The 27,536-nt window shown below is 41.4% G+C and overlaps 2 protein-coding genes and 1 long non-coding RNA gene across 3 annotated transcripts; all 3 read left to right on the plus strand.

Annotated features, from left to right (window-relative positions):
- The first annotated feature begins 1,837 nt into the window (after positions 1 to 1,837).
- On the plus strand, positions 1,838 to 4,356 carry LOC136422254 (uncharacterized). Its single transcript, XR_010753584.1, has 2 exons — positions 1,838 to 2,108; positions 2,898 to 4,356. It is a non-coding gene; the product is annotated as an uncharacterized lncRNA (long non-coding RNA).
- A 2,630-nt stretch (positions 4,357 to 6,986) lies between these two features.
- Positions 6,987 to 13,813, plus strand: LOC136422246 (beta-alanyl-dopamine/carcinine hydrolase-like). The gene is made up of 7 exons (XM_066409895.1): positions 6,987 to 7,215; positions 9,048 to 9,212; positions 9,896 to 10,162; positions 11,320 to 11,569; positions 12,158 to 12,273; positions 12,502 to 12,576; positions 13,316 to 13,813. The coding sequence occupies exons 1-7, from the start codon at positions 7,053 to 7,055 to the stop codon at positions 13,414 to 13,416; spliced, it is 1,137 nt and encodes a 378-aa protein (XP_066265992.1). The 5' UTR covers positions 6,987 to 7,052; the 3' UTR covers positions 13,417 to 13,813.
- Positions 13,814 to 13,939: 126 nt separating this feature from the next.
- Positions 13,940 to 25,757, plus strand: LOC136422235 (uncharacterized). Its single transcript, XM_066409883.1, has 8 exons — positions 13,940 to 14,412; positions 18,203 to 18,311; positions 19,495 to 19,662; positions 20,720 to 20,904; positions 22,172 to 22,281; positions 22,847 to 23,058; positions 23,509 to 23,675; positions 24,553 to 25,757. Exons 1-8 carry the CDS (start codon positions 14,389 to 14,391, stop codon positions 24,805 to 24,807), a joined length of 1,230 nt encoding a protein of 409 aa, XP_066265980.1. The 5' UTR covers positions 13,940 to 14,388; the 3' UTR covers positions 24,808 to 25,757.
- Positions 25,758 to 27,536: the final 1,779 nt, after the last annotated feature.

Here is a 27,536-nt window from a genome sequence, read left to right on the forward strand (position 1 = left end):
GGGTACTATTGTCAGCGGTGGGAGCTTGAACTGTCCCGTTACAGATAATAAGGGTTTAAGGAGGAAGAGGTCGAAATTGCAATCACCAAGGAAAATTGTCAAGATGTCACTTGAAAGTTAAAAAAATTAGTTTTTGTAATCTATCGATCAAGGCTGCTTCAGGCAAGGAGTGTGGTTTGAAGATGTTAATGCTGTTGACTGTGGTCTATAGTTTGGTGACTGTGCGTGGTAGCTAATTGAACTTCACTCCATCGGCTGAAATATGGACCTGTGTAGGATTGACGTCTTGTGTACCAACGGTCATCACCCCTCCTGTTCCATTTCTGCCTGCTCTAAATGTCGTTGCTTGTGGCAGAAAATGTTTAGTCTGTTGTTGGCCATTCAGGAAGGTTTTCACGAAACAGCTCTCATGTCTTCTAGATGTTCCGCGTAGGAGTATATTCAGGAACTTGACATCATGCAAGTATCGTGGACTTCTGTGTTAGGTTGTTGTGTAACCTTTAACACAGGCAGCTGTTCTAGGCGTTCCATTTATTTAAGATTATACATTTTGGCTTACAGTATTGTAATTGCATACGGTTTAAATCCCAATAGACTTAAGGCAACATATAACTGACCTGGGAAAAACTACCTTTGCGCTCAAAGGGGACAACAATTTTCTCCAGTGATTTACATTAAACTTTATGTACAGAGGGTACTGTTCTCGTTGTGCTTGGACCGTCCGCTTGCCGTAACCGTTGGAGAACTGAACATTGTCTTTTGATGGGTACCGCATTTTGGTAAATCTTTCTTGTATTTGCTTTCATTGTCGAATTTACGAGGATGATGTGGACATCATGACCTGTGTTTACGGTCAATGCGAATGACAATTCCGTCTGAAACGTTAACGTTGGCAGTGACCATAACTCTTGTCCCTACTGCTATTGACAATATCTCTCTCAAGCCTCCAGTTTCACTTGTTTTTTTTTAGACTGTTAGATTTGTGAGACCTGTTACTGTTTTAGGATATCTTTTTTCGTGTCTCTGTCTGAAACACCCTGGAGGGGAGTTCAGTCAGGTGTTGCACATTGTGCTTGTCTGCTTCTGGGTTGGTCCTATAGACGTACAACGCTAGCGCTCCTGATGGGTAGCACGGGTCTGTTTTGAAGATTATCCTGGTATTGAGGATGTTCGCTATCTGTGCAAGAACCTTTTCTTACTCTCATCTACGAAGGACTGTGGTCCACATCCAGCGTGAATATACAACGGCATTTTACAAACCACATAAAGGATCATAAAGCTTAGTAAGATGCATTCTGTAGTGCCTGCTGCTTGCACAAATTCCTTATATGCATCGATCGCCAACATTTTCATTGTTTTCTCATAAGTGTTGCGTAAAGAATTCTTGCAACATGCCCTGTATTTACACACTTGAGCAGTTGAAACCATGGGCATTTGGCCTCAGCTCCGCGGACTCAATAAACAATAGCGAGTTTTCTTCCCCGCTGAGCAGTTGCGTTAAACTCTCCCGGTCGGTAGTTATGCAAATACCCGTCGGCCTCCCGTCGTCCCTTGCGCGAAAGTCGCTCGGCGAAGCTAACTTCGCTCATTCCTACTCGCTCCGAATTCGCTCTTGGCGCCTGCGGCGCCACGGGGCGCGCCCTTCGGGCGCGCTTCGGGGGCGCGCGCTTCCGGCGGAATTCGGGCGAGGGCGGCTTTCGGGTAAGTTCGGGATCCGCGCGCCCTTCGGGCGAGGGCGGCTTTCGGGCCTATCAAACTCTTCGGGCGTATCAAACTCTCCTTCCGAGGCCTACAGCCTATGTTGAAACATCATGGTGGGAATGTGGTCTAATCTGCCTATGTCTATGACGCCAATAGCCAGCCAATCAGATCGTCCGCTCGGTTATGACGTCATTTTACCGCCAGAGCCTGGTGCAGTCGATTTCTAGACTTTTCCCTTCTATCTCCCCTATTTATTCATTGGTATTGCCCAGTTCAGAGGTCAAACAAGGTCTTTGACCCTAACAGAAGCCTCCAGAACAAAGGGACAAGTCTGCAAGTGCTTTTTTCGTCGCGCAAATCTCTCCGAAATCGCTCTTTCCTGGCGGCAATGGCGGGCGAAACATCAGGTAAGACTTCCCATTGCACATTTTCTTGGTAATTTTGCCGGTCTAACTGCACATTTTTAGGGAACTTTAGGTTATCCAAAGCAATTTTCTGTCATTGTTGACGTGGTCAGCTATCGCTGGCGCCATTTTGTTTTCTGGTTGTTTGTCTTGCAAAAATTGTTCATGTTTTTGAAATTCGAAGGTTTCGTGCCTCGAGTCGCCTGCTCCGTATGTTTTTCTATGGCGGTTGGTCGATAGCGCACCGGTTCTATCGGAGAAATGTCTGTCTAGTTGCAATACGCTATGTTTTTAAGAAAAATGAATAATTTTCCTGAATTGTATAGACCCTCTGCTATCTTTCTACATGGGTTTCAGCCTTTAGTATTTATGTGGAAGAATTGTTGATGATTTTGAAGTGGGCGATGTTACGATATTAACTGTTTTAGCGGGGTTGGGGAGGGGGGCGCAAAATCGCTGATGTCCATAGGAAATAGCTTCCCGTATTATGAGAGCGCCGTAGTTCCACGTTTTTACGCCGAGGTGATTGTCTTGAATATTTATAAACTTTGTGACAATAATAAAAAAAGAAATCAGATTAATTTTCTGGATTTCATGATATTTTATATAGATAACATCCAATTTTTATGGATAGTAAACTACTGTTTTGTTAGTCCTGGATCAAAAAATGCTTGAATTATAGATATTTCTTGTTAATGATTGATTGATTGTTGTAATAATACTGGTAATAGTGTACCTACAATTCAACATTGTTGATTTTTATTTATTTTGCCTATTTCATTGTATTTGTAGATGAAGAACTGGAGGATGACCACATAGTGTCGCCTGTGTGGACATGCTGTTGGAGATAGAGAGTATTCGTGTTCGTCATTTAGTGAGGGGTTTTCTAACATATTTGGAATAAGCTGATAGTGTCGAGAAGATAAAAGAGATGTTTGTACAGTTTGTAGTAGAGGGATGTGAAGATGTACTATGTTGAAAGGTTGTCTGTGATGGAGAAAAGAATTGGATCAACAAAGAAAGAGGACTTGTTGGAACTGTACTTTGAAGTTCAAAATGAAGCCATTGACCAAAACAATATCCAGTGTGCTTTACAGCTAGATGTCTTAAGTGATGCAGGTCAGACTGAGTTGTGATTTTAAGGTGTAATACTCATGTGCTTTGTTAAAGCATGCAATTTTTGACATATATTTCTATCTGTCATGCTTTTTGTCAGGCTATCACAACATGTGTTGGTAGTACATATATAAGTAAGTGGTTTTGTCAACTATTATTGTCATATAGACATGTAGAAATGAATTGATATGGTATGTTCTGTACATTTCATTGGTGTCTGTGGTACACTTTCTTCACAAGTTCAGTCAAGTTAGACAATGTTTGTCAACTTTGATGTTTCACTTATAATCTTGTATTTTGTGGAAACATGCTGTCTTTGATGTAAATATAGTCATGGCAGTATACAGCTGAACATTGTGAAAACACAACACAACAACCAAGTTGATTGATATATATGTATATTTGCAAAAAGTAGCTTCATGTTATAAGCAGTTAGGTGAACAACCTACTTCAAGAGACTTGTAAGACTTGGTGCAGGTAATGCTATGTTCATGTACATGAAGATATTTGCCTTTGACGAAGTTTGAGACATGTAACGCCATGTTAATGTACTGGTATATAATGATATTTTCCTTTGAGACAGGTAACACCATATTAATGTACACACTGTATAAAGATATTCTACTTTGAAGTTTGATACAGTTAACACTATGTTCATGTTACATTGTGTACAAAGATATTTTCCTTTGAGACAGGTGCCAATATGTTCATGTATATAAAGATATTCTCCTTTGAGACAGGTGCCAATATGTTCATGTATATAAAGATATTCTCCTTTGAGACAGGTGCCAATATGTTCATGTATATAAAGATATTCGTCTTTGAGACAGGTGCCAATATGTTCATGTATATAAAGATATTCTCCTTTGAGACAGGTGCCAATATGTTCATGTATATAAAGATATTCTCCTTTGAGACAGGTGCCAATATGTTCATGTATATAAAGATATTCTCCTCTGATGCACCTAACCTGCTGTGATGTCACATGTCTTTCTATAGATTATCACGACCCCTTCCACGGCCCCTTCCACCTGTAGGTCTTTTAGTTGTCTTGTCTTGTGAGATATGCGAGTGAAGCTGTATACAACAATATGTGTTTACGAGTGGTATTTAAATTAAAGTGTGCGTGGTCGTGTATTGTGTAGGTAGTCCGACAAGTCGGCTTATATAAGTGCCCCTCTAAATATCGTAAACCAATTAAACAAACAAATTGGTCCGTAAAAGGCTGAATTATTAATTTTTTTGTAACTTTGCGACATCCAAACAAATTATTTCAGCTTCGTAACTGACAACGTAAAAGTACCATAAATGTAGCGTGGCCCAACGCGAGGCAGCCCGTACGCACGTGAAAAACTGTCGAAAACATCTCTAATCTCTATCGTAGTTATGACGCTTGTAAGAACTGGAAACGTTCCACTTCACGTCAACAAATCAGAAATCATACGTCCCGTCGGTAACCTGGCAGAAGATATTTGCGAGACAGGTAAGTAATTATAAGCCGGGGGACCGTAGCATTCTCATACTAAGTTCGCCAAGTGGGTCAACTTTGACGGGACAAATCTAGTTTTTAACTACTTTTTGACTTCTCAACTGGCTTACCCGCGGTTGTCCGAGTTTTCAAAATAACGGGGGCACATATAATAGCTCAGATTGACGTATCGTGGCTTCCGTAGGACGATATAGGAAGCATAGTAAGTACTCAGATCGGCGTTCCACAGTCCGTCCGCCATCTTGGATTTTGGGGTCAAATCTTGGGGTCAAGAGAAGTACGCCTGCGCAGCACCGCTGACGGCGTGATTAATGACATAGGCAGATTAGACCACATTCCGAGCTGTCCAGGAAAGCCGTGTCCAAAGTTTGTTTTGACTTGCCCCGCACAGTCCTGTGTTTGTTTATTTTAGCTACATTCACAGCGGGAGTGTAATTTGGCCGGTTGCAGTGAGGTCACCCCAGAGAGCATCAATCTCTTTACACAGCTCTGTTGGCAAGCAGGTGTTGTCCTTAGATATAGGTCGACAAGAGGCAATCATTATGAACAAGCCTATTTCACCACTTAATTAGCCCCTGATTACAATTTCTTACGTCGTTATTTGTTAATCATTACCTCAATAACCTACCTGTCCAAAACAATGCAAATTCATCAAACCCTATCCGAGTTATTCGCCTCCAAAGGTAACATCAAAAAGGCCCACTGCAGTTCTAAGCAAGCCACTAGGGGGTCTAAACTTACATCAGTTACTCCCTGCCCCAAGAGCTATACACCACTTAAAAATCATTACCATAGCACTTGCATGGAATTCGACTACAAACTTTTGGCGGATTAATAAACTTTACTCATTTATTATGCAAATTATCGTCTTATTTGCATGACAAGTATTCAATTATGTAAAGCATTACCGAAACTATCCACATGCCATAAATTATGATAATCCGTCAATCCCTGCTGAAGTTATTCGTCTCCAAAGGTATTAACAAAAACGCCAACTGCAGTTCCAAACGAGCAGCTAGGGGGCCATAATTCACACCACTCACTTGCCGTCCCAGATGCTATATACGACCTAAAAATCATGAACCTGACGCCTCCAGAAAATTTGGCCTCAAACGTTGAAGCTCTGCTGCAGTACCTCACATACCCGCTAGGAGGCCCATTATCGAACTTGACCTTCCTCTTTGACACCCCTAACTATCCACTAAATATCATGCATAACCGTCAATAGCTCCTCGAGTTATGCTGGCGACATACAAACTCTCACACACACAAAGCCTGCTGCAGTACTGTAGGAAAGCGCCAGATAAATCATTTTTAAACTTGACCTATGTTTCCACAATCTCTTCCTACCTACCAAAAATCATTGAGATCCATCAACGTTTCCGTCACTTTTTTTGCCTACATACAAACACAGAAAAATCAAACGTCCGCTGCAGTACTGTTGGAAAACGCCAGGTGAACGATTTTTGAACTTGACCTTCCTTTGCACAACCACTACACACCTACCAAAAATCATAAAGATTCATCAAAGGTTTCTTGAGTTATGCTCTTGACATACATACAGACCCACCAAACAGCTGGCTCAACCAAAAACATAATCTTCCCCGAGTACTATAGTACACGGCGAAGATAATTATGTGATTTTGTACTTTCAAGTATACTAATAATAATAGAAGGTCAGCAGGTTCAAATGTGATAATAATAATACATACATACATAACAGCACAACGTAAGTCTAAATACAAATCTGATACATCACAAAAAAGCCGCTGATAAAGTATGACATGGAGGTATAAGTTCTCCGAACATTATCGGAATCACGTACTTCAAAATTGTGGAAGACAAATATGTACGTACATGCAGCTTTGAACAGTATTATGTTACTGTGGAATACACACTAAACGTTTTTTTTTTTTGCATATCCAAGATTTTAGATTGAAAACCATGTGGAAAAAAGGTTGCAATATATTTCTTGATAACTATAAGATAATGTTATATCTGTGTAGTCGTATCGTATGTAATATCACCCAGAAATTGTACATTGCAACATAAAATATTTCAAACTTGAAAGGTTTCATATATACACAATGAAATAGAGACACAGCAAACAATCAATATACTAGTTATTGACTTATTTTCACCTATTAGTAAGTAGAGTGACCAAATAGGTGTAAAATGCCTTTCCAAATGGCACAAAATTGAAGTCTGCTACGGATTCGAACCCAGAACCATTAGATTCTGGTCTACAACCCTCAACCACAACCTTGCTACCTGCCCATGAACTTTGTCCCTTAGATGACCTGGGTGTCCGTACTTGGCAGCAGAGTTATTTTCACCACAAAATGGCGCCTCGCGTGCTACACGTGTCCGGAACCAACCGCCAAGTCGGGGTCCAGGTCGGCAAGGCGACGAAGAGACAGATCCAAGACGCCATGAGCTCCTACGAACCATTCAAGGAGATCATTTCCTCCTTAGAGACCAGCGAGGGGAGGCGGGTGTACGAAGGTTCGAGTGATTTGTTCTGGTGATTTAAAGACCTTGGTCCACAAGAAAGATACACATTCTTACGTGTATAGGCATTAATCTGGACCCTACGTTGCCCTAAAACTGTTCACTTTGTATTATTATAGGGGAAGGGTTCTCTACAATTAGAACAAAGGGGCTACATTGTTTAGCAAATAGAATGACGTTGTCCCGGTAGCCTCCGTTAAGCCCGTGTAAGGCGTGTTACACAACATGAAAATACTTCGGCCGACGGACTCTATGAGCTCTAAGTAACATTTTTGACTGTAGTGCGCACGGTGTTCTCTCGATTTTGAAAGAAGGGCCGTGTTAACACTTCATCGAGTCCCGAAAAATTTGATACGGTAGATTTTTTTTCAGGCGAATACTAAATTTGGCGACCTCTTCTGTCTATCAACAAATACGACCTATGCTTGCCCGTGTAACAGGAGCTTTATGACTTTATACAGTTGGCGATCGTACAAACGCTTCAAATGAATGATCATGAGTTAGCGGAGTACTTGGTGACTCCTTCAAGTATAAATAAGAAGCTATTTATTTTCTTTTAAGTCAAGTCGTGTCTTACTTATGGCCTCCATATGGTAGAAAGCAGGGTCATTGACTTCGCCAGGGCTGTACACAACGTGAGGACTTTGACCCGTTAACGGATGGCAAAGAAAATGTGTCGAAAACACGTTACTATATGTAGTACTATATGTAACCCACCGCACACAACATTTTCTCCTTACCGCGAAATTAAATCACCGCGAACACAAATGCAGTAACAGAGTCAATGTTCGCGGTGATTTAATTTCGCGGTAAGGAGAAAATGTTGTGTCCGGTGGGTTTGAGTTCACGATAGCGCTATAGTCACACACTGTCACAGTAATGGAGACATGGGCATCCTTATTGTATACGGACAGCCAGTCAGAAACCACCTACTAGTGACTCGGTAAGGGTGCTACAGACTAACAGAACGGTCGGTAAGGGTGATACAGACTAACAGAACGGTCGATAAGGGTGCTACAGACTAACAGAACGGTCGGTAAGGGTGCTACAGACTAACAGAACGGTCGGTAAGGGTGCTAGAGACTAACAGAACGGTCGGTAAGGGTGCTAGAGACTAACAGAACGGTAGGTAAGGGTGCTAAAGACTAACAGAACGGAAACCCTCATCTTCAGCTGTGTGACCAACCTTCGCCCAATACCGGGACGGGAGGCGATATCAACTTCCGACGGCATTTGATCTATTGCTGACGTCACACGCGCAGATAGTCACGTGTTCACAGCGATTGCGTAAGACAGCTGAAGAAGACTTAGTGAGTCGGCGAAAATTCCGATGAGTCCATTTTTGGAGTTGGAGGACTTTTTATCACTTCATAAATGAATAAAAAATTGTTTTTTTTTTACACAAGCAAGAGATTATTACAAAAGTGTTTATACGTTTGGGACCGCATAGTGATGTCATCTCCTGTGATTGTACATATGTAAATAATTTGCGTTTGGGATTGCATCTCATTGATATGTATAAGCAACAACACCTGTGCTGCATTGCTATGTGAACCAGTCAGAATTGCCTTGAAGAAGGTGACAGATGATCACCGAAACGTCGGTGGAATAAATCCCTTGGTTGTGTAAAAAGAATTTTTTATTCAGTGACTTACCAACCTGATGAAACTATTCACGGATGTTTATCACTTCATAAGTTGTAATGAGGATCACTTCCAACGGCAAAGACAGCTCTTGGTCATCTTCACTACCCACCAAAGATACTCCTCTCTCTACTATTCTATAATGTCAAGTTTGAATTAACTCCCTGTTGATTTTCCGCAAAGGTTTCTTAAAGGCGGCGAAGACTGCGTACCCCAACTATGTGGAGGAGTTGGAGGGGATGGCAGAGGGAGCCGAGGTGCCGTTCGAACACCTGTTCATCGTCAACTTCGAGTTCGAACGTGAACTCCTGACCATGAAGAAACAAGATGAAGAGGAAGGATTGAAAGGTTTTTGGTTCAATTAGTATTAAATTCATTCCTAGCTGTTTTGGTATATATTTGGAGCAATTCTGTGCACAGATCTGTATGAAAAAAGTCATTTTTGATTACCGATCTATGTATGCACTATTCTCTAACCCATGTCTCTACTCGGTATGTCTTAATTACTACATCTTATAAAATATCATGAAACCATGTGTCTTTGACCTTAAATTAGTTGACTTGACTTATGTCGGGTGCCATTCTCCATCTGTCATCCGAACCACCATGGCCCCCCAGAAATTCCTGTCCTGCATAGCTTCCCCATGCCATCAGCTTGTATACTAGTGTCTCTTTTCAGCACATCTAAGTATGTTAGGGGTGGTCTTCCTTGCCTTCTTATCCCATGTGTTGGAGACCATAGCACTGGATACGATTTCCTTGTTGTCTTTGACCACTTTTGTCAAATTGCTTTATTCTAAACATTTAAGGTCGTGTTCGCGCATTTAAGGTAATATTTCGTATATTGGTTCATGTAGTTGCATCCAAAGATACATCATATGCAACGCGGCCGATATTATTCTTATCAGGCTATAGAACCTATGCGCAGTATGTTCTGCCAATGTGTGACGTCATCAACGGGTCAAAGGTGACTGGCAGGCTGTATCGACTCCCGTCTCTGATGAGAAACCGTTTGTTTCCCGTTGATGCAGGTTGCACCACGGTGTTCCTGAACTACCGTGACGGCCCGAGAGTGCTGGCCCACAACGAGGACGGTCCGGCCGGCGAGCAGGGCTGCATCGTGGCGGCGCACATCGAACCTTACCGGCTACCCGGAGGGAAGATTCTACCCGAGGAGAACTTCGTGTCTTACTGTTACACATGCCTCCTGCCGGGTGTAGCGTACTCCTTCAACTCTCGCGGCTTGTGTATCACGTGTAACACGCTAGTGTCAAAGGACGCGGAGGAAAATAAAATCGGTAAGTATCAATAAAAATTCGATGTACTTACTATCAGATACATGCATATGTTTTTGCAAAGACCATTGTTTCAAAAGCTAACTTAAAGGGAAAGTCTCTATTGCTAGGTATAACCATTTGAAGACTTTGAAATATCAAGGCTTCAGAAATGGCCTCATCTTTTCACTAAGAGTATGTTCATATAAAGATACTGGCCTTGTCTTAATGCTTTGCGAAAGTCTTTACAACCATGCAAAACAGATAGTGCTAGCAGGGAATAACTATCTGAAGACAGCTATAAAAGTTTTCCAAAACCTGTAATAGCGTAAGTACCAACCAGTGTAAAGCGGCCATCTTTGCGATGACAATTGAGGCCACTTTTTTGTCGGTTTCCTGGATGTTTCGAATTGACCTTCGTTGTCTCTATACTGGTTCCTTTTTTCTTGAGGCTGTAAAAGATGGGGCACTGCATGCACAAAACCAGTGTACCTAACGAAAGACCCCATCTTCTATAATAACGAGTCCCAGCTAAGACGGGTTGTACTACAACTAACTACTTGAAAAGGCATCATGCTTTACCTAAACAATTGAGAATGACTGCTCTATCTTTACCCTTACGCCAAAAATAGTTACTCAAGCAACTGAATAAGATTTTGAAACAGTCAGGCGTTTCAGACAGCATCCGTTGTCTTTCGTCAGCTAGTGACTAACGGTAAGGATTGGAAAACCAGATTTATACTAAAACTCTGAATAGATATGTTAATGAGGTTAATACAATGTAGGGTGTCTTGACGTAGTCTTCACAAGAAGGTTAATTCAAGACAAGGTTTATGCCAGTAGTTCAATTAGCGACTGTTGTTTTAGTACAACAGTAACTAAATGTTGTTCGTCCGGGGGTGAGGGGTGCTGGGCAATGCATTATCCCAAGTGCCTGAAAGTTCAACGCGTAGACCCCCTTTCCAGTTGAGGGTGGGATTGTGCATCCTCTCATATATTGCTTGTCTAACTCCCCGTTCGAACCAGCGGGATTCACGATCTAGGATGTCCGTGGATTCGAGATTGAATGAAACGTCTGACTGTTTCAAAATTTTATCCAGTTACTTGAGTAACTTTTTTTGGCGTATCTCACTACCCGGATGTCTAACCTTCATCAACACCTTTACCATTACCTTAACTAGGTGTATCGTTTGCTTGCCGAGCGGTTCTCTCCGCCACCTCTGTTGAAGAGGCGGTGGCCATGTTGAAGGGTGACGGTGTCGGCATGGCCATTGGGTACTCCTTCAACATGGTCAGCACCAGGGACAGCACCAGGAGGATGTATTCTGTGGAGACCGCCGCGGCAGTGGGGCAGGCGACCACTCTGGTGTCCGTGCACGCTGTGGAGCCAGTGGACGGGAGTACAGAGGGCCATTTCTACCATTACAATCTGTAAGCTCACTTATTTTCACAGCCAAATCAATCAATCAATCAATCAATCAATCAAATAAATCAAATTTACTTGGGGTTCCAAACATATAAACCGATCATCGTTACAATGGTACAGTGAGAAATAAAGTGACGTTTGTCTTCTAGTTCTCCCCTCCTCCCTTCTTCCCTCACTCTTCCTTCCTTCTTTCGTGTCATCTCTTCCCTCTCTCTAGCTACCTAGCTTATGGTAGAGGAATATAGTCTCTACCAGACTAACTGCGCGCAGGCTATAGGGAGAATATTTGCCAGGGAAGTGGCCATCATTGGGTTTCATTTGCAGGCGCAGATGTTAACTTTACCGTGGACTGACTTTCTTAGCAAATTGCCAAATTTTACGATCCCTTTTCCCCGTAGAAAGGCTTTGTGGAGGCTAAAAGAATAGATAAAGTTGTTTATTGTGAGTGATATGAAGAGATAGTTTTGTTTTTTAAATTAGCACTTCATATTGGCACCGTTTGGTCACAAAACTTTCTCAGAGAGGCATACCATTTGGTTAGTTTCGTTACACCACGTTCTTACCTGATGGCATAATTTGTTTATCTTCCGCAGGTATGAACACCTTTCCGTCCCCGAGTGGCCGCTGAGCCCCAGTTCCCACCACAGGAAGGCTCGCGCGTCGGAACTGGTCGCACCTCGGACAAAGGAGGACGTTCTCGCTGTCCTAGGTAAAGACCCCGATGACCAAACATTGGTTATCATGATCATTGGTCATTGGGAGCATTGGCCATTCAGATTTAGGGTCATTGAGGTCGGAGACTTTTAGTCCTTATGCTTTCATGTAGATCATCATCAGATACGATAGGGACCTTGTCATTTGATATCTTTTAGAATATTTTTCTAGTTTTATGTATCAATGAAAACACCAAACGTTCAGACCCCGTCCTTTTCATCAGGTGACACCGAAGATCCCGAGTACCCGATTTACCGATCTGGTACAGGGAGGGACAAGGGATACACACTCAACACAGGTTACTTATTCATCTGATTGTGCATTTCTATATGTATACGTAATGAAATTAAATTTAATTTAAGACAAGTGATGTGCAGGCCATATACATGTACACCTGACCAATCCTTTCCGTATATTCAATGTAACCTACATTGACTAGTAAATATATATATACTACTTGTAGTTCATGCTTGTAGAGAGCCTAGGAAGCATGTCAATGGTGAAGTAGATTCTACATTTGATCCGAAAATGGAAGTATGAAGGAATCTACTGTGTTTTGGTCAACGATTCATCAACGCATGGTTTATACTTGTTCTTTTCTAGTATTAACTGTACGAGGCTGAGTCAGAAAGAAATGTCACTAGTATCATAGCAGTTTCATTTTTGTGTGAAATGAGTTGACATTTGACACAAATGTAAAGGCACATATCTTCCTGAGAGTGAAGTATCTCGATTCGTTCAGATTTTTATTATACACGACAGTAGAGATGAGGCAGCCTGGATCAATTTTATGCAAATCTATTCATGAGATGCAAATTCATGCCAACCCACTCTCATATATAGTCTCATTTTGCACTACAAATTTTTTAGAGTAGATTAGTTACCTAGAATCCTTATTAATAGAAGTAGTCATTCGTTGTACTGTTGACTTGCCTTGTACCACAGAAGAAAATACTTAGTACGCTTAAAGTATTTTGTTATAATATCAAACAGTTGTTGTACAGTAAAGTTATTATTCATATCTTTTACTTCTGCAGCGGTGTTCGATCTACAGAAGGGTGTCATGGAGGTTCACACTGGTAACCCTACGGCCGACAAGAAGCTCGAGCCGGCACTTCAGTTCATCTTACCCGCTTAAAGACGAGCGGTCGGGCGGACATGCCTTCGTCCAATTATCTCCGATTTACGCAAGGCAACAGTTACTCAAACAACTGGGGAAAGTTTGGAACTTTTATTGAGTTGCTTGAGTAACTGTATCCTTGTGTATTTTATCACCTGGATGTATCATGCATGTCGTGTGTATCTGAAGGAAGCCAGTTTGCAATATCATGCAAGGCTTTAAGTATTTGATTTTATTAAATTGCAAGAGGCAATACTTGTCGACATCCCAGGCAGCAATAGCTGATATCGGACGTCTAATATATAGCAAATACAAAATGAATACAATGTTGTAATATTACGCATATATACAAACACACATTCCTAACGTACATAATGATAATAATAATAAAATGCCAAAGAGGTTTAAGAGGTCAGAGGTCTGTGACTTACAGTTTATTATATTATAGAGGAGTTAAGATTTGAAGCAGTTTGGCGTGGTAAATTGACTGGGGTGGTTTAACTTGAAGGACCATTGAAACGCTTAGAGGAGGAAGTGTATGTTTTGACTGCCTTAAAAAGTTTTTGTTTGTGAGGTTGTCATAGCCTGGTAACCCCTGCTTGAAGTATGATAATCATCGTTATCATAGTGGCGGCAAGGGGATGGCTATTGCAATTTTACGATACCTTCCGGCTTCAATGTTCAATTTATGGCTTTAAGGCTTAGGGTTAACAGGATCAGGAGGTTTTATTTACAAGTTTATCAACGAACGTCCTGTCAATAGTTTTAAAAAAATATTGACAGGAAAGTTCTGTCACCAGCCTTGGCCAATAACTTAACTTGGCCATCGGTGCTTTGACACACTATGTGGAGTATCAGTTATTATCGTTCACCCTTTGACCTTTAACCCCTCACCCAGGCTGAGTGGGCTGCGTCTCGGAGAGGTGGGAGTTTTGAAGCGATCGCTAAAAAAATTAATTCATAAAGTGCAGGCTGTGCAAAGATCAAGATATGGCAGAAAAGGAGCTAACTGAGGTAAGATGATGTTGAAGAAATTGTTTTGCGAAGTACTCTCCTCTCGCTATATTATTTATTAAAGCAAGGAACGAAACCGTGTGTATGTGGGGGGGGGGGGGCGTGCATGTTCATATATTTGTTGGTACGTGTAGGTGACTTTTAGACTTGTTAAAAAGATGACGAAAACTGCAATTACCAAATTTTTGTCTGCTTGTATTCACTGACAAAGATTATGTTAGCCTTACATAGGTTAGATTGCAATCATCTAATAATGCATTTTAGTGAATTTTCATCATCTAACGTTATTAATATGATACATTATGTCTCCTACACATTTTGATCATCATAGTGTAGTTCACTATTATACATGTAGATTTAGTTACACTACCCAGGTGTGTACGTGCACACTATTTAAAATATGTGCAAGCAAAGATCACCCCATTGTGATGACATATGTACAGAGTGACCCCAGACTGACCTGTAACAATCTAATGTACAATCACTGTGTCAACAGATTTAATCCTAGGTAAGGTAAAGGTAAAACGGTCGAACCTCAGGTTGAGGACAACGCATGGCGCTTTTTCGTTAGCCAGCAGTGCAATGTGGCCTTGCTACAGCTCACACATTTACACAAGCACATCGGGTCACCCCCACTCTTCTCGATAAGCGTGTTAGGTTCTTTTAGATGCATAGGTTTGATGCCTCACTAACATAGAGGCTTATTCCTGAAGCTCCCTCATACATGCAGGCTTTACGTCACCATCCGAAATGACAAATGCAATCCCTTACAACATGTCCGAGGGGGCGACCGTAGGATCGAACTGACCATCTTACAGATCCACAAAATTTGACCCAGATGGCTAAGCAGTGCACTTGCACTCTTTGAAGAAAATATAACTTTTGTCTTAGGAGATTTGTGTTGAAATGGTGGAATTGTTGTTTAAACTTTAAGGGTTGTTGAAAGTTAAGTTTATGGGTTTGAATCCCCTGTTGCATTTGCACCTAACATCAATATCCTCACTTGCTTCTGATGAAAATGACTACCTAGCTTCAGTTAGGGAAGTCTTCTTGGATAGGATGTAAAGCCAAAGGTCCTGTACATGTGTTTGAGGACAGCCATACCTCAAGCATGTTAGAGAACACACCGCACTTATCGAAAAGAGTTGGGGTCTATCCCGGTGTGAGTAGATAAGATAGTCCGGTCTTACACAGTATGTACAAAACTGCTATGTTATGCTTTGATGGGGCTTAACCATTGTGCGAAACAAATTGAGTCCGACAGGCAAATGTTCAAAGGTCAAACCAAGCCCTAGGCCTGTGGTGAACTTAGGACCGACAGATTGCTACCTGACCGCTTATCCAAACATGGGGTTGATAACGAGATCAATCCTGTACTATAGCCTAAAACCCAGCTGTGGTGGGGACCTAGTCTTAGCCTTTGGCAAAGGGAGCAGTGTTTGGGGATAAGCAAAGCTTTAACATGACTGGATTTCAGGCTACCTGTACTATCAAACAAATATGACCTTTATGACCAAACAGCCCTGTGCTAAAAAACACTTGTAATATGTAATAAACAAACATGTCACTAATAATAGCCAAACAACTTATGCTGAAGTGCATATGAAATGAGCAATGTGAAGACAGTATTGATTTAACTCAAAGCGTCCAACCAGCTGCAGTTGGTGAAACTAAACATGTCACTAATAATACTAGTCAGTAAAACAACTTCACCTTACATATGAGCTATGTCAAGGCAGTATTGTTTCAAACCCCCAACCCCCCACCATACACACAAAGTATTCTTATACTAGTACTTAAATCATTACTCCGGGAAGGAGGAATACCTCCTTCTGGGAGTATTGGAAGTGCTTTGTTTGCGCCGTCGCAGCTATAACTCACGATCCCATCGTCGCACTGGTGTGTAACTTGGCATTTCGTTTGCCTGGTTCGGCGTGTAACTACTTTAATCGTCAATACAATATCGTAATTGCACCCCTATAATTAATGGCAAGGGCCGCTGTCCTGCCATAGCGACCATGTTATAACCCGTTACGCTTGACTGCAATACTTCAGGCAGATACGGGGTACGAAGATTTCCTACTTGCTATGATCGTATAGTCACTGTTACATTGTAAAATAGACAACGTGCATCACCACACGCAACCTAGCTAGCGATATACCAAGTTACGTACCAATGCGGCAACGGGAATTGTGAGTTTTCGTTGCGAACATGTGCAGAGTGAGCTCCAGTCTGTGTATTAAGTATGCCGTGTCCTGTCGCAGGTCGCATACTAGTTTGGCGCACGGGACGGACGATGCACTTTTACGCATAGTGTGAAAATGGGAAATCTCTGGACCTTCAAATTTACAACACTTGTAGTTTGTAATACGGAGGCTGTAACAATGTAAAAAGTTTACCCAGGGGATAAAAGATTGTTGAGATAAATCTCTCAAAATAGTGCGCGCGGGCCGGGGCCAGTGTCACTTCCGGGCGGTTCACCGGATCGTGACCTTTGACCTTCGTGAAATGTTACGATGATACAAATTTGCCTTTTTTTTAATTTCAAACAGGTTGATAGCTATAGATCAGACATTCCTGCAATAAATTGTGGAAAGAGAATTTACTGCATATTGGTAATTTCTGAAACATCTTAGTTGTACGGCTGAATGGTTCGTCGATAATCTTCAAAAGAGGCCATCTATATCTAAATTTGTGACTTTTCCTGGAATTTCTAGATCCCATCTGTGCCATGCTGTTAAAACGTACTTTTAGCAGGTTGACCACTACTGTATTGAAAGATAAAGATAAATAATTAAACACTTTTTCTTTACTTGCTCTAAAACACTACTTGGACTGTGCAGAGATGCAATTTGTGTGGGTCAATACTTTTAATTCTTTAATTACCGCTTATCAAAAATGCACTTTTCACACCTGGCTCCACATACAACCCACGGTTCCGTTGCTGCACAGGTACTAAAGTATCACAAAATGATACAGGACTGAAGGTTATAATCGAGAAATAGTGCTTCATGATAAAGATAGGACATAAAATGGATCAAACCATTAAAGTCTGCGGCCATCACTAACAATCATCCAGTATAATGGCCCATCCCTATCTACAACCAAATAAACCAGGATAGTAATTGTCTGTGATTTCACACCTGACAGCAAGATCCATTTCATGCATTTATCTTACAATTAAAATACTTCACGGAGAATTGTGTCCTACAGACTCTTGTTATATTTATGACAATCACAGTTAGGAGCATTTAAAGTACTCCTAACTTTGAATATCACAGACATGACAAGTTTCAAAAAGTACGCTGTATAGTTTAAGAGCTGACTTGTAGTACATGTCCCCGTGGCGTAAGCGGTAACGCAACCCCGCTGCATCGCCGTGGATCTTAGGGCTCGCGTTCGATCCTTGGACTCGAGCTCGGACATGTTGTAAGGGATTGCATTTGTCATTTCGGATGGTGACGTAAAGCCAGCGGCCCCATGTATGAGGGAGCTTCGGGCGTAAGCCTCAAGTGTCAAACCTCTGCACGTAAAAGAACCCAACACACTTATCGAGAAGAGTAGGGGTGACACGGTGTGCTTGGCCAAAAACGCGACCCGTAGCGAGGCTGCATTGCATTATCACTAGCTACTTGAAAAAGCATTAACCTTCACCTCAATTGACTTATTGAGGATGACTGCTTTACCTACATTACTTGTAGTTACATACTTTAGATGCAAACAACCTTTGGGTTTTTTTTTCCAATGGAACTAATATATAATTGCATTTTTATCCCATCTATTTTTCAGAATTGGTTGATCGCGTTCCGCAGCCCACTTGACATCTACGAGAAGCATGCCAACTTCCTGGTCGCTGAACTTGCCGTCTACCCGATGGTAGTGCTCACTTTCATGCATGGTGAGTTACTGTAAATGCAGATAGAAATGTTCACGGTGGTTTTATGTTTGCGGTTTTCGCCGTGACCGTTTCACCACAAATTTAAACCGCCGCGAACATTTTTGCCAATACTGTAGCAGTATGTGACTATAGTGCTCATTTTTTCATTTTCATCTATTTCACCAGGGAAAATCACACTCAGGCCTGTGGCCTCTTTTTCAGGTGTCCCTGAACACGTACATATACAGTACAATTACATGTAAGCAAATTCATAGTATTACACATATTACATTATAAAGCTAAAAACATCATTGCTTCCTCAAGCTTAAAACCACCGCGAACACTCCGTTTTCGCCTTAGCGCGAAATAAAAACCATGCAAACTTAAATGCATTTACAGTATCTCAGTGGAGGAGGAATCAGTTTGAAATGTCTGCAAAGCAATAGATACTGTGATGTTTTCTTAGAATCCTCCTAATCATGTATACCTTTACTCCCCATTTCTGACTGTTGAGTGTTATCATTTACCCTCTAGTTTATTTTATTTCATTATGATACCCTTAAGCCCCTTCCTTAAATTATGGGCTTATCTTTCAGAGTTAAGGCCACACCAAGTTAATTTGTTTCTTCTCAGATTTTTCAGAAAAAAATTTGAGAGGCAGGGTGGAAATAAATGAATACATTTTTTTGCAAATAGTCTGGGGTGATCAGGGTTTACATAACATAAAGAATAAGAGGATTATTTGAATTTCTTATACAGTCAAACCTTTGCTTAGTGCCCACTTCTACATATGAGGACCTCCTGCCCATTGAATATACAGTCAAACTTGTACTAAGTGACCACCTCTAAGTGACCACCTCAAACTTGTACTAAGTGACCACCTGGCCCTTGTGACCACTTTCCTCAGCATATTTTTTCCCATTAACCCAAGCACTAAGAATCCTATCTATATTGCTAATATAGATAGGATTCTTAGTACAGTTGGCCAATATAGTGTATTGGCCAACTGTCTACTATGTTTATGGACTGAAGAATTTGTTGGCCTTCGTACATGGCCAAACCATCTCAGTCTTGTACTAGTAATGTTACAAATGGCAAGTTTTGGAGCAATCTATTTCATCATATACAATCAGAGATGATGTCAGTTTTCTTTTATAATGTGTTCTCTTTAACCCCTTCCACCCCCACCCTCCATCACAACAAGCCATGCGTAAAGGAGGACGCTACCGGAACATGTGGATCGCGGCGCTGTTCCACGGTCTGGTTTCCGAGATGATCTCCTACTGGGTGCCGGAGATCGACAACTTCTGGCACGCGCAGTCTTCCATCATGATGCTGGGCAGGAGACTGCCTCTTTACATTATGAGCATTTGTGAGTACATAAGCCCGGCCCTTCCTTTCCACCCCAACCAATCGATGGCTTTGAAACTCAATTTGAATCAGCCATGACCCGAAAAATTGCTTCCTAGTTTGCTCTAGTGACTAAATCAGGCAAAACAAACTTGATGTTTTAATTTCAGATTGACCATTTTGGCATTTTGGAAGTGATAGAAAGTGACCACGATTTGACATTGAAAGAAAAGTTTTTAAACATTAAATCACAGTCACTTTCTATCACTTCCAAAGTGCCAAAATTGTCAATCTGAAAACATCTTCCATCATCTCACTGGCGAGTTTGTTTTGCCAGATTTAGTCACTAAAGCAAACTAGGAAGCAATTTGTCGGGTCATGGCTGATTCAAATCTGAGTTTCAAAGCCATTGATTTATTGGGGTGCTTGCCTGTGCTGTCTTAACCTCTAAACTTTTAGCACACTGAAGTAGCCGTTTGTCACCCCATTCTCTATTGGTTACAGAGTTAGGTAGCAGGGAGAAGGTTAATGGGGAGCTAAACTTGAAATTGAAAATCGTCCTATACTGGCTAAATATACCCCCAAGTTCTCACTTGTTTTACATACGTCTGTTATAGTTCATCACTCTCAGCACGGCGTGAGTTTGAAACAGTGGGAGAGTGCTGAACTATGAGGAATGTATGTAAAAAATGTGATCATTTGACTTTGGGGTATATTAAGCATAGTATTGTAGGCTTTACAAGTTTAAAGTTTAACTCCCCTTTAACCAAGAGGGTTATTACAGTACTAGATGTATGCTTTTGATAGTGGTATGTGTATGGTATGTGCTTGAACAGCATAACTCATCAAGAAGCTATGCCCGAATTGTTGATTTGGTATGTCCTTAAATCTCTGCCTATCAAAGAAATAATTAGATTTTGGCACCCCTCGCGGCTTTTCTTGGTACTGCAGCAGAGGTTCCGGTCTTTGTATTTTGTGTTTTGGACATGCTTAAGTCACAATTTTTGAATGAGGAAGGATTAAGGATTTAAAAATACAAAACAGATTTACCATATTTTGCATATTGACATCATTTGCAGACCCGCTCGTTCACTACGTCTCCACTGTCGCGGCCAGCCGGCTGAAGCTTGGTGTGTTCGCAACGGCGTACGCGGCCGGGCTGGCGGACTGCGTGTTCTACCACGTGTACGACATCGTGGGGATCAAGCTACTCTGGTGGACCTGGCACGACACAGACCCAAATATCTATGAACGACAATTCTGGGTATTACTAACTGAATTTTTCCTAGCTTGCCTAGATCAAGCTTCCAGCAGTCTTTGTCCTAGCAGCCAACATGTATAAGGTCTCATTCATGAGTTTTTTCGCCCCACAGGCTTACATGTTATAAAACGTGTTTACATGGGCGCGTTCGTAATGAAGATATAGGAAATGCACCAATGTCATTCATTCTCTGTTGAGCTCATCTACCCTAGATCATTTGAAAAAATTGCCAACTACCAGTTGGCATACAATACCTTTTTATGGCAATCACAAACGGCACTTAGCTAGACCCCCTAAATAGGCACTTTCCAGCTGAAAGTGATCGACCGAATTACCGCCAATGTCCGGCTGTGGACGTCCAACCTTGCGCGCCGCTGCCAAACTTTACCTGTAAATTTCTTCTGTTACAAACAAGCTTTCATCAGTTTGACGCTTGAGATCAGTCGGGCTGGCTAAAAGAGAATTTCCCACCGATATAAACACACGTTCATGCAGCCGTTCATTTTTTGGGCAACGGACTCTTTTAGGGTACCCACTCGGTGTAATACAGGAATGAGACCTTACATTGTAAGTCAGGAGAATTAGGAACATCCTAATCCACTTGATATATGCATATGTGCTAACATGGACCAAAAATTGTTTTAGAACAAATGTGTATCCTACTTGTACATTACATGAATGTGATTCATCATTTATGAGCTGTAGCTTCATTATTGCTGGTAGCTGTTGAGCTCTTCGATAGTTGGCAACCGGGAGATCCCGGTTCAATCCTGGGAAAGGTATCTTGGTTGGGGCTGAACCCGTCTTTCAGAAGGGCTCAGAAGGGATCGGCCAAACTTAATCCCAGGATCCCAAGTCCCGGAAAGTTCAATGTATTAAGGCCTTCTTTCCTGTAACTCCATTTTCTGTCTGAGGCTGTCTGAAGTGTCTGACTGTTTCCCCGAATTCCAAAATTTATCCAGTTGTTCGAGTACATGTACATGTAAATGTTACCTTGCGTATCTTATTACCTGGATACAGGGCTGTTTCCAGGACCTGTACATGTCCCTCTGGCCCAGGAAAGACATTTGCTTGTTTGGACGGACAAAAATTTCACCCTGTCCATGTAAAAAATTTGACATTTATTACATGAAACTTACGTATGAAAATGCAATACAATTCAATAACATGGACTTCCAAACATTGTGTGGGACAAACAAAGATTTAAACCTGGAGACACCCCTGCCTGGATGTCTAACCTTCATCAATGTGTCTGTTGATACGTTTGCAGGTGCCCTTTGCCAGTACTTTGTTCCGACTGACCTTCTCTGCTGCCTTCACCCTACTGTTCTTTGGAACCCACAAACTGATGACGGGAAAAACCATGTACCAAACTGGGAGGTGGGTATGGTTTTTTTTTTTAATGCAGTGGAAGACGACAGCCATGTCATCTCTCTCTATATATATAGCTGTTCATTCTATGATGATATTAGAAACCATTAGTCACCAACATGTCCAAGATATATTCTTACTTTACCAATATTCCTCACAGACCATCATTTTATCTACGTGTACATGTATCATTCTTATGTCCATGTTACATGTATTTGCAATTAGCCCCAGGGTATGTATTTGTCATAAACTTTATATCTGTTGGTCTGCTTTGTTTTCATTTTGTATAGCATTAAACTTGTAAACCACCTCTCAGTAGAGCACACTTATTCTGTACTTAGATAGATATACACACAAGCTGTGCCAGGTACACTGATAGGGTAATCATTCTCTTATATGAAAGTATGGTTATCCTTGGCCGACCAGACTCGCTTCTTGCATTACGTTTCACCAAGCAACACTCAGTCTCTTATTCATCCTTCTGGCAGTGTTTGTTCCCATAAAAGGTACGGGAGGTGGGGGAGGGGTAAATGTCATCTCTCCTTTTACAGAGGTTTCTGTGTTGTTTTACCAGTTTCCTCCAGGAAGCCACTGCCATTGTTCTCACCAGCCTCCTGACCTTCCCCGCGGCCGTCGCGACACACTTCATCCCGCTGTACCACAGCCTGCACGACGCTCTCGGTGCTAGCTCCGAGGTCTGCGTCCTCGCCGTCATCTACCTGTACATCCTCATCGTGTGGGTGTCGGACAGGAACGGTCCGGAGGAGGCCAGGCCCAGGAAGAAAGGTGAGATGGTTGTGTGATGATTCGCAGGATGCTGCACAGACACTCCCAAATATGCACACACACACACACTCTCTCTTTCTCTCTCTCTCCCTCTCTCCACACACTCACACACTTAGTCTCTCTTGTTCATACACTCATAAACACAGAGGAGGCCAGGCCCAGGAAAAAAAAGGTTGGTACATGAGACTAGCTCCTAGGCTTCTGGTCACCATATATCTATATGGTCACCATATGTACCTTTCTGTCTATAGATGTACATTAAATTTTGTATATACCCCCAGAAACAGTAACCTAACGTAACGTAAGTACTCTATTCATTCTTGCACTTTTGAACATAAATGAACTACTACATGTATATGCACAGCAAGGAAATCACAAAAGATGATCACGATTATATTTCATGCCCAGATGGATTCCCAAGTAATATTACTAAGTCTTTATCATAAACAGGTAACCACCCCTGGAAGGACGAGCTGACCCTAGTTGTTCTGATCCACTTCCTGACCTTCGCTGGACTGGCCGTTTTCGCCAAACCGGAGTCGATCGTGTCTACTGGGGTACACGAACCCCTCGGACCCTGCAACGAGACAATGCAAATGTACAACGCCATCGGACAGGTCTGTATTAACTCTGTCAAATCCAGCACTGTAAACCCTTTGTATTAAAACACCAGTCCTGTAACATATGTATGTTCACTATATATAGCTTTCCTGAGTGAAAAACATACATCTTTTTAATAAGCAAGACAATGTACAATTCATGTACAATGTCTTTGGATCATAAACCAAAAGCACCACTGATTGTAAAGTCTATCCATTCATGTATACAGTAAATTCCCTGGTATATTCATTGTTATCACTAGTAAAAAATGCAAACTGTATGTCTGAATGCCAACATCAGGTCCCCTTTATTTTTACAGTGACAAATGCAATTGGCTGGTAAACTTTGTTTTTGGTCAAAGAAAAAAAATCTGGAATGGGGTATTTTCGGTGAACATTCATTTATGTGCTTTATTGTTGTGAAAATGTTTGGGAGTCAGAGTCATTAGTGCAAAAAGCATAGCTTGAATTTCATTTGATACTGTAATTCATTATTAGAAATGTTGGCAATAGGGGTGGGTACTAATACCTTGTACCGGTACAAAAACAGTATTTCTTGCTGGACCAGTCCAAATTAGACGTTAAAAAAAAGAGTGTTTTGTTAATCATTGTTTCTTCTTTGCATATAAGTTGCATGTGCATTGAAAATAACTATTCTCATTCCAATATACAATTTGATAATAATTTGAAGCACTCACAGAGACCTGTACTTGCGTCTCGTCTCCAACATATGATATAGTATGATATAGATCCTTTGGACCTGGACCTGAACCTGGACCGGACCTTGGACCTCAATTTTCTGTACCGATACCCACCCTTACATACATTGTACATGCCCTAGTTGGTATTATATGTAAATTGTTATATATGAAGTATTTTATGTGCCAATTCACAGGCTGTATCGAAGAGACAGTATCTGTGTCCCACCGACTATGACGAGGGCTACATGGATTTCCACTGCGTTCCCGGCGGAAAGGCGCCCCCTGGTGTGCACCACTGGTACACCATCTGTGGAACCCCTTACGAGAACCATGCCGAATACATTACTGTGGTGTGGGGCTTCTGTCTGCTGGGTCTGGCCTACTACTACAACCTACTGGCCTGTTCTGGTCTGGACGAGGCACCGAACAAGAAACACAAAACAAACTGAGGGAACTCAAGAAGAAACCATTCAGGCTTAACATCAGGTTTCTCCTGATTATTACAGTCTATAGATTTTATCCCTTACAGCTACCCAAATATACATGTATGTATTAATCTACTGACCTGTTACCACAACCTGCTGGTTCTAGGTCTAGGATGATTCACCAAACAAAAAACGCAAAACTAACTGAGAGAATTGAAATTTTCTTGTCCTTTTAATTGTGTTGATAAAAAAATGAATAAACTGCATTAGACCCAAGCTTTCACCATGAAATATCACACCATTCATTCATACAATGAAGGCATAATAGCCTTTTTTGGAGTTAAATTATGTTACAACAACCTGCCGGCATGTTCAGGCCTGGGTGAGGTACTGAACAAGAAGCACAAAACAAACTGAGAATGGAACATTTTCTTGCTCCTTTTAATCGTGTTGATAAAAAAAATGAATAAACTGCATAGGCCCAAGGGTTCACCATCAAATATCACATCATATCGTCATAAAATGAAGGCATGATGAAACCCTCTTTGGGAGTTTTATGTTACAACAATCAACATGCTTGTTCAGGTCTCGATGAGGCACCAAACAAGAAACATAAGAAGGAGAAACAGGGTAAACTTTTCTTCTGATTGTTACAGTCTAAAGATTTTATCCATTAAAACTACTTGATTTATGTATTAACGTTTTCCCTGCTGCCAAACCTCTTACCAATACAACTTTGTTGCTTAACTTCTACCTTAGCAAGCTGAAGATTAATCTATCAAATAAATATAAAAATAAGGACCGTTTTTACACTACATCCTTATCCTGATGACTGGATTTGGCAAAGAGATTCAAGATGGGAAATATAGACTAAGGACTCTTTCGTGCTTTACCCGATGTCCTTACTATGCCTGGTGACTGAATTCTCTGAGTAATGCATTTCATGAAAGGGAATAAACAAAGGGAAATCTTCATTATTTCTTGTCATTTTTTTCTTGTCACATGCCTTACTGGTACATTATCCCTCATAGCTTCTATGCATGTGTGCTCATTCATCCAAACCCTAATGTAATGCCTAGTGGCACGTACATGTAGGGCCGCAAATTTCCTTCCTGTTTCAGTTATAGGGTATATTTTTACAGGGAGCGGTTGCTAGCCCTTCACAGGGAGGGGTTAACTTGCTAGCCCTTCACCTTAAAACATCTTATGTTCACTTAAAACATCTTATATTCCTTCCAAACGACGGTGCAGCCCCACGAGACGTCCTGACCCCGGGATTTGCACTTGGGCCTCCAAGTTACCAACTTATATGGCTACACCAAGTAATTTTTATGGATGACGTCCTTTGGAGACCCTAAATCTAATGCGAGAGCGCGAAAAAAAACAAGAAGGGCCGAAAAAAACAAGATGCCTAGATTTGAAATATAATAGTCGACGACACATGTTAGGACACAAATTGAATGAGAGAACTATAGTACTCGGGGTAGATTATGTTTTCAGTTGAGCCAGCTGTTTGGTGGGTCTGTATGTATGTCAAGAGCATAACTCAAGAAACCTTTGATGAATCTTTATGATTTTTGGTAGGTGTGTAGTGGTTGTGCAAAGGAAGGTCCAGTTCGAAAATGGTTCACCTTGCGTGTTTCAACAATACTGCAGCAGACTTTTAATTTTCGTGCGTTTGTATGTAGACAAAAAAAGTGACGGAAACGTTGATGGATCTTCATGATTTTTTGCAGGTGCGTAGATGTTGTGAAAACGGAGGTCAAGGTCAAAAATGGTTCTCCTGGCATTTTCCGTCGGTACTGCAGCAGGCTTTGTGTGGATGTGTATTTTCTTGTGGACAACATAACTCAAGAAGCTGTCGATGGATCTGTGTGATATTTAGTGGATGGGTAGGGTTTACGGAAAGGAAGGTCAAGTTCGATAATCGGCCTTCTAGCGAGTACCTAAGGTACTGCAGCGGAGCTTCAAAATTTACTGGCATATTTTCTGAAAGTGCTATAGTCATGATATTTGTGTGGTACGTAGTTCATGCCACAAGAAGTAAGTTCTGTAAGTTTGGGCCCGCTAGCGGCTTGTTCAGAACTGCAGTGGGTGTTTTTGTTTTGACATTCGGACACGTATTACTTGAGAAGGGGTGAAGAGATTGTCGTGAAGTTTTGTATGTAGTGAGCTCAGATGGTGCTTTGCACAATCGATGTCTAATTATAGAAAACGGGATAATCTGCATAATTAGTAAGGATAATTGTAAATCCATTATTCTCCCTATTTTTGTCGACGTCTGCTGTCCATATCATAGGAAAGCCTAGTGGACCTATGAAGGCTACTTCTAGTCCCGATTTCTCTATAAAGACGAAAGTTGAGGGTAAAGAATCTTGTTGTTTACTTTCCATACAGTTACACTATAACCAATGCAAATGTACAATTGTGAGGTACATATGACAAGTTATTTTCTTCAAACAATGGAGTCATTGTTCCCACGATCATTCGCCCCTGCAGGAAGGAAGTCCTGAATCCGTATTAATCTGATATTTTCTCCGAAGGTTGTTACATTTTCTTACTCTCCAAGCAGAGGAGTGGGTCTGGCAGGTTTTTGGCGTGTTTTTAGGCGTTTTTGTCGGGCTATCTACTTTGTCATGGTTTCTTTATCTCTATAACCCACACCTCTGCCGGCAGACGGAAGCTTCAATGCCTAATAAACCTAATCACTTCAACACATTACAAGCGTTTCACAAGTAAGTGCGAAGAGATAA

Source organism: Branchiostoma lanceolatum, chromosome 1 (genome assembly GCF_035083965.1).
Source record: "Branchiostoma lanceolatum isolate klBraLanc5 chromosome 1, klBraLanc5.hap2, whole genome shotgun sequence".
Classification (NCBI taxonomy): domain Eukaryota; kingdom Metazoa; phylum Chordata; class Leptocardii; order Amphioxiformes; family Branchiostomatidae; genus Branchiostoma; species Branchiostoma lanceolatum.

What these genes read in the sequence shown, in the direction of transcription:
- LOC136422235 (XM_066409883.1), top strand. Translation starts at nt 14,389, where the DNA reads ATGGCAGAAAAGGAGCTAACTGAG. An exon ending in ACCATGTACCAAACTGGGAG is followed by an intron (nt 22,282 to 22,846) that starts GTGGGTATGGTT and finishes TTGTTTTACCAG; the next exon opens with TTTCCTCCAGGAAGCCACTG. An exon ending in GGCCAGGCCCAGGAAGAAAG is followed by an intron (nt 23,059 to 23,508) that starts GTGAGATGGTTG and finishes TATCATAAACAG; the next exon opens with GTAACCACCCCTGGAAGGAC.
- LOC136422246 (XM_066409895.1), top strand. Translation starts at nt 7,053, where the DNA reads ATGGCGCCTCGCGTGCTACACGTGTCCGGAACCAACCGCCAAGTCGGG. An exon ending in GGGGAGGCGGGTGTACGAAG is followed by an intron (nt 7,216 to 9,047) that starts GTTCGAGTGATT and finishes TTTTCCGCAAAG; the next exon opens with GTTTCTTAAAGGCGGCGAAG. An exon ending in GGGATACACACTCAACACAG is followed by an intron (nt 12,577 to 13,315) that starts GTTACTTATTCA and finishes TTACTTCTGCAG; the next exon opens with CGGTGTTCGATCTACAGAAG.